This window comes from Pteropus alecto, unplaced genomic scaffold (genome assembly GCF_000325575.1).
Source record: "Pteropus alecto unplaced genomic scaffold, ASM32557v1 scaffold10, whole genome shotgun sequence".
In the NCBI taxonomy this organism is placed as follows: domain Eukaryota; kingdom Metazoa; phylum Chordata; class Mammalia; order Chiroptera; family Pteropodidae; genus Pteropus; species Pteropus alecto.
Window position 1 is genome coordinate 7,347,780 of NW_006431210.1, and position 7,487 is coordinate 7,355,266.

At 36.6% G+C, this 7,487-nt stretch overlaps 1 protein-coding gene across 5 annotated transcripts in view; it reads right to left on the reverse strand.

Moving 5' to 3' along the window:
* The window catches only part of UBP1 (upstream binding protein 1), a 53,178-nt gene that overhangs the window by 45,172 nt on the left and 519 nt on the right, over window positions 1–7,487 (reverse strand). For 4 of the 5 annotated variants that reach the window (XR_003042898.1, XM_006905730.3, XM_006905729.3 and 1 more), the window contains exon 1: window positions 7,236–7,481. Coding sequence is in view for 4 of the 5 variants with exons in the window: in XM_006905730.3 (XP_006905792.1) it covers window positions 7,236–7,348 (113 nt within the window). In the remaining variant the exon portion in view is untranslated. Of the gene's footprint in view, window positions 1–7,235; window positions 7,482–7,487 lie in introns of those variants that run through there. The other variant, XM_015597047.2, reaches the window with a different exon arrangement.

The window sequence follows — 7,487 nt, forward strand, 5'->3', positions numbered from 1 at the left end:
GAAAGATTAAATAAATGAAAAGACTGGTCAATTTGACCATAACAAAATCAAGAACTTCTGTTCAAAAGCTACCATAAAGAGAATGGAAAGACAAGTCATGGAATAGAAGAAAGTACTTGTGACACATACACACAATCAAAGGCTAGTGTCTGGAAAATATAAAAAACTACGATAATAAAGAAAATAAGAAAGATAATAGAACTGAATGAAAACAAAGGTGCTGCCTTCGAAACTCGGGAGAGAATTACACATAAATATATAGCCTTTCATGCATCAACTAGAAAACAAACACCAAAAACTAAGGAGAATGCACCCAACTCAAGAAGGTGGGGCCATGTATAGCGCCAGGTAGGGACTACGGTAACTGGAGAGATCACTTCGTAAATTACATAAATGTCTAACCATTGTGCTGTACACCTGAAACTAACATACTATTAAATTAAAGTTAAAAAAGGAAAAAAATGAAGTTGGAAAATAACAAGAGCAAGCAAGAAAACAAGGAAGAAAATAACAAAAATAAAATAGAAAACCCAATAGAGAAGAAAAACAAAAACAAAATCTGGTTTCTTGCAAAATAGTAAAGATATAGATGAACTTTTAAAATACATAATGAAAGAAGGAAAAGATACCAGCAGTACATGGAGTGAAAGTGAATAATCACAAATATTAACATTAATATTTAAAATCTGAAAACTGAAATAAAAGCAATTTTCTATGAAAAAAAAATTACCACAACTGACTGAGATAAATTCGGAATATTCTTATGTCCATTAAATAAATACATGTGCGGTCAAACATTTACTCCTGCAAAAAATTTAAATCACTAAATCCAGGCTATATCCAAAGTGAGCTTTATAAAGCCTTGAAGAAACAATTAAGTCTCATTTTCATACAAAAATTTTTAGCTTGTAAAAAGAGAAAGCTATCCTCCTCACTTGTTCAAAAAAAAAAAAAAAGACCAGAGTATAAGAAAACTGAGTACCAATCTCACCTAGGAATGGAGATGACCTATTTGTGAAACTTTGGAAGCATTCTCTAAAATCAGTAAGAATAGAGATTCAATTACGTTCTAGGTGTTTCTAGACAACACTGCAGTGAAGCCCTACTTAACATGATAAGGCAAGAAAATGAAGGGTAAAGATTACACAGGAAGAAACAAATCTATTGTTATTTAAAAAATATTAACTAAGAAATCTGAAATCCTACAAATTTAGAAATATTAAGTTAAACAAGGTCCTGAAGGGGGAAAAAAGCAACATATAACAAGAAAAAGTGTGTGTGTGTGTGTGTAACATTCTCAACAGATTGTCTTCCCATCCAGAAAGATCATAGTCTACTACCTTGAGAACATCTCTCTATTTCTAATTGGTAGGCAGCCAAAGGGTGCAGTAGAGAAAAGTGGAGGTAAAATCATCTGTGGAGTTTCAAATCCCAGCTCTGCCATTTGTTGAGTGACACTATGGCAGGCTACTTAACTTCTCTGATCTCTAAAAATGGGTTTGCTCTTAATTTAGAAAAAAATATTTTAAGTAAACTCTAGGCACATATTATATCAGAGGGTCTTAAAGTGTGGTCCGTGGAATCCTGGGAAATCTGACATTCTTTCAGGGGGTTCAGGAAGTTGCACCTATTTTCAGAATAATACTAAAACATTATTTGCCCTTTTCACTTTGTTGACATTTGCACTCATGGCACAAAACCAATGACGGTTCAAACTGCTAGTGCCTTGGCATGAATTAAAGCGGTGGCACCAAATTGTAATAACAGTCACTATATAAAAATTAATTTTATTATATATTGGTCCTTGGGTAGGTATGTATTTGTTACACACCTAAGGCAATGGTTGTCTGAAGGAAGAGTTTTTATGTAACTGTGATCTGTGAGCTGACCTAGCAGTCTCTCACAGAATATCATTTTTACTGGAAAGAAACTAACTAATTATTCAGATCTGAGTATCTGACAGAAATTTCCTCAAAAATAAAGTTAGCCCAGCATTGACCACTATAATAGTATTTGCTGTTAATAATTAAAAACTGAACCCTCCACCATGTGCTTTCTCTGAGATCATGGCAATATTAAGGAATACAACTTTTTGATAATGGCGATATTAAGGAATGTGATTTTTTTGATATTGCACAATGAAATGTGTCAACATCTAGAAGATCTGCATAACTCAGGAAACCACTGTTTTCTAAAGGAAGAATACACGCATATTCCAAAATTATGCAAGGTAAGAAATCCAATCAAAGTACAAGACAGACCAATCGATTCTAATGTAACACTACAAAAAAAACATCGATATAGTTTCAGACATCACCTTGCAACTTTAGGAAACTACCACTTGTCAAGTGCTGGCATAGCATCAAAGAAGAATATCCAGATTTTAAAGGGCTATTAAAGTAATCTTTTTTCCAACCACATATCTACAAGAAGCTGAATTTTCTTCATATATGTTAACTGAAACAATATATTCCAATAGTAGATAAGAGAATTCATTTGGTTTTCTAAGCCAGACATTAAAAAGATCTGCAAAAAGCATAAGACAATGCACTCTTCTCACTAACTTTTATTCCAGAAAACAGTTATAATAGAAAATATTTATGATAATATATGACGGCTTGTAATTATTTTAAATAAATTAGTTTTAAATTTCCTGTTTATGAACATACTACAAAATACACAGTTAGATTGAGACCAATTAATCCATAAATAAATGACACCAACAGAGGTCCTACTACACTCAGTCATTATGCTAAAATGACAGAGATCCTTTAAAAGCTAAATGGTATTCACAGGTATATTCTATCTTTGCTTCCAAAAAATTTTACGTGTCTAAAAACCAACGACTTTGACCACTAAATATCAAGATTGTTAAAGTCATCAAAGAGAAGTAAAGACAATAGGCGAAAAACTGAAATGCAAACAAATTTTGTCCTGAATATAACAGTACTGCACCAAGGCAGCTTTGAAAATTGCACTCTGGTTATGGAAGTAGGAGAAGCCAGGTTGTCAACCTGCTAGACTATCTTTGTAACTTGTAAACCTAAAATTATTTTAAAATAAAAAATTCAACTACCAATATATAAATTAATAAAAACTAGGTTTGTTAATATCATCAATTTCACAATCTCCAAAAGAAACTTGGAAAGTTTAGAAAAAAGACTCTACCACCAAAGTTCAACACAGAACCATTTCATATCCACCTATTAGATACATCCCAAAGCACGCAAAATAATTATTACAGAGCTTCTTTTAAATTCTATCACAGAATCTAAACCAAAGATGAGGCATCAGACGGTATTTCCACAAATCGCAAATGTTTAAGTGTGTCCTGGCAAATTGACAGGTATCATTGTGATGAAACATACCAAGTTTAGGAGACCATAATCAAAAAACTGTCAAGTTTCAAACAGCCATGACTGAAGGATATAAACTGTATTGAATCTTACTTTTTAGTGGAAGGGGATATTCTCATTTTTAAAATTGAACACGATAAAATCTATGGACAAACAATAGAATGTAAGTATATTAGTTGATAGAGGTCTTAGTCTATATAAAGTTACTTCTTGAATATAAATCTCAATACTCAGCAAATCTTTTTCCAAAGTAATCAAAGCCTATTATTAGAGTTTGTCCTTTAGAGCCGGGGTAGGCAAATCCGAGGGCCAAATCCAGCCAGCCTGTTTTTGTACAGCATAATCTAAGAATGACTTTTACATTTTTTAAAGGGTTGTAAACAAACAAAAAATGCGACAGACCCTTGGGCCTGCAAAGCCTTAAATGTTTATTGTCTTTTTTACAGAAAAAGGTTTGCCAATCCCTGCTTTAAGGCAATATATTTAAAAACCAACGTGAACACTATAATCTGAAATATGATTTTTAATCAGCAAGTTATTAAATTCTTCCCTGTCATTCAGCCAAGATTAAATCTAGAAAGCTTTTAAACTTTCAAATCAGAAGTTTTTTAGAAATTATTGCCAATTCTAAAAGTAGTTTCAGGCCATACTATAATAAATTTACAAATTTTACTGTTTCTAAAATTTTTCTACACTTCCAAGACATGTCACCTACTCAAGGACATTCTGTTTTAGCATGAGACCAAAAGAAAATCATCTGCTATTAATAGCTACATAATAAGCCATATCCTTAATAATCTTTTACTAACTTAACATTGATCGAAGTTGAAATTTTGCCATTATTTCACAAGGTCTCTAAACTGACATTTTAACCCATCAGTTAATATAGGAAATTTGTCCTCACCTCAAAGCAGTTTTGATTTAGCAAATTATCTATAAACTATTGGTGAACCTCCCACTTCAGAATATGCAAAGTATAACTTTTGTTTCAAAACAGATTTATACCATAGCGAAGCTTAACAGGGCTCAGACCAATGAATATCCCTTGTAAGGTAATAATACCAAAGTTTTCATGTGTAATCTAAAGAAGATGCATTACTTCTTAAGAACTCAAGATTATAAATTTCATGTGAACAGTAAGATGGAAAGAAAATTACCAGGTGGCCCAAAAGACCCTCTCAGTTTTAATGAGTTTTACTTTTTAAAGTTATTTAGTCATCTACTCATTACTTCACAAAACACGAATGACCCAGATTTCAAGTTACAAAGGGTTTCAGCCTTCATTCATTGAGTGGAGAACTCAGCCTTCACTTGGAATGGTAGCGCCACTGACAGACCACTTGGGCCAATCAATAACATCTATGAGCTTAAGTTTACCTGCTCATAAGGAAAGGACTGGTCTATTAGTTTTCTAAGGTCTCTTCATTCATCTCTAGAATCCTGATATTGTAACTACAATTTTAAAAAATATTTATGCTCTGCCATATAGAATCTGCAACAGCTGCTACCTCATACAAATGTGGTACAACAGTACATACTGAAGAACGCACGCGCGCACACGCACACACACGAGAACCTAAGCAAAGGAAAAAGAGGGAAACAAAGGTAACATCAAAAATCAGCCTCCACATACCCCAATACTATCAACCTACATTATTTAATGCAAATATATTTTTAAGTCAGATTCTTTCAAACTAGCCACCCAAAAAGCTGAAGAAAGCATTTCCTAATAAAAATCCATCATTTTAATCCATCCAAAAGCAAACTGTAAGCACACTTCACTTTGAAAGAAAAATGCAAAACGACCTACAAAGTAAATTTTTATCAAGAAGTCACTTTTCAAATAATTTCAAGTTTAGCACCTCGAGTTTACTTCTTGAACTTGAGAGAACAAATAAGAGAGAAAAACAGGCATCAGTAGACTTACTTCCCATTTGATACTAGCCCTCCCAGAGCTCCAGGTCCAGATGGGGCAGGGGCAAGTGCAATCAACGAAGGCCAGCAACAGCCTTCACTCTTCAGACTTTTGCCATATAAAATCAATTTTGGAATTTCCTGAATTTGAATTCCAAACAAAGGGTCTTGAATTTGCAAGAGGCTAGTACTCTCATGGGTTTGGTATGAGCAAACTCATACCAAAAATTTATTTAAAAAAATAACAAAAATGATATTTGCCTTCAAAGATACTTGGAAATTTAGATTAAGTGACACATACTTTATAACCAAAAACATTCAATAAAAAATGTTTCCCCGTGGAAAGTGGTGTAAAAGACACAGAATTATAAATGTCAGACATTACTTTAAGAAGGTTTCATACCAAGATTTTCTTTTCACAAAATAAACTATAAACAAAAAAAAATTCATTAGTTGGCCAAATCACTAAAACAAAACTCTAGAGAAAAAACTAAAAGCTCAAAATAACCCTCAACAAGCAAAGTTCTCAGCAGCAAGCTTTCATTTTGACATACTTGAGAACTGAGAAGCAACTGGAGACCACTGAATTTGCTTCACCTGTCCTTTAATTGAAAGTCCAGGGTCTCGTGGAATAGCAATGGCCCTTGAGGCCCACCTTTTCACAAGGAAATCACTGCCCCTAGTATTCCCACCTGAGTTAACCCCTAAGACTTTTGGTAGCTCAATTTCCTCAACAACTGGGACAGTTGTCTCAGAAAGTAAGGCACCTCATCCAGAACCCTAAAGCTGCACAACTGCAGAGAAAGAAGTGCCAAGTTCAGGGAGACGAGCACGGCCAGAATCAGGGTCAGAGACTGGTGAGCGAAGGATTTCCTTCAAGCACTTCTTCGCCCTAAGAAACACCTTCACCTGTCTGGGAGTTCTTTATCGCCCAGAGTTTCCCCATAAGATTTAAAAGCTGACTACTTCAGGGAGAGCCTTAAACATCCCAGTCCTGCTCCGACACAGGAGTCTTTCTTTTTCAGGACATTTATGTTCCCTGTCCTTCCCCTAGAGCTCAGAGATCCTGGGAAACCGGACAGCAGTTCAAAGACGTTAGACATTACTTTAAAAACATTTTTGGAAAATCTCACTTAATTCACATTAACGAAAAGCTGCCAAACCATTAAATTTTATACTTTAATCAGGTGAACTTACAGTCAATAAAGCTAATAAAAAGGGTTGCCAAACTGACAGGAGTTAAAAAACAGTATTCTTCAGGTTAAAGGCCAGATCAGTTTCAAAATGAATAATTTTAATACAGACATTAGAGATACTAAACACTTGATACTAAACATTACTGTATGTGGGGCAATCATTGCATCTTAAAGCTTTCTTCAAAAGAAAACAGTCTGAGGGTAGCCCCCAAGATAAAAATTTCACTTTGAGAAAATAAAAACCATAACTAAGTTAATGTGCGTCTCGCCTCTGCGGTTGCTTTCAGATATAATTACTATTGTATTATCAAGTGATTAAAAATTGCAACTAGGAAAAACTACAATGTAGAACAGAGTGGGAACTAATACTACACCTTGGAGAGTATTTTCCCAATATAAGTCCTACCATTTCGTACTGTCTTCAGCTCTAAGTGACTCGTAAATTGCTTCCAAGGAAAAGAAGCCTCTTCCCCCAACAACCTAGCCATCCTGCCAGACTGTCTTATAGCAAAAAAAATAAAAAATAAAAAAAATTAAAAAATGAAGCCCTCAGGCTTGGTTCCCCGGCCCAAGCTAGCGGGGCAGCCCTCCTACACCGGCCGCAGAGGCCTCCGAGGCTCCATGGCTCTGTTCTGATGGCCACGCGGCAGGGGAAGCCGGGACACCCCTGATCGCAGCCGAGCCTGGCAAAGGCCCAGGGTCATGCAGGCCTTTCCCAAGGGGAAAGAGGCTTCCGCCCGCCACCCGCCCGACCCGCGGCGCCCCGTACCTCATGCTGTAGGCGCCGGCGCCCAGCTCCTGCCCGATGCCCGAGAGGCTGGCGTCGAAGTCGTGCACCAGCCCGGACTCGATCACCTCGTCCATCTTGAGCACCCAGGCCATCTTGCGGCCTCCGCGAACCGGGCGAAGGGGCCGGAGCTCCGCGGGAGCGTCCTGGGGGAGGGCGCGGGTGAAGCCTCCGGCGGCGCGGCGAGTGGTCACCAGCGGCGGCCCGGCCGGCGACCGGGACGAGAGCGCCCGC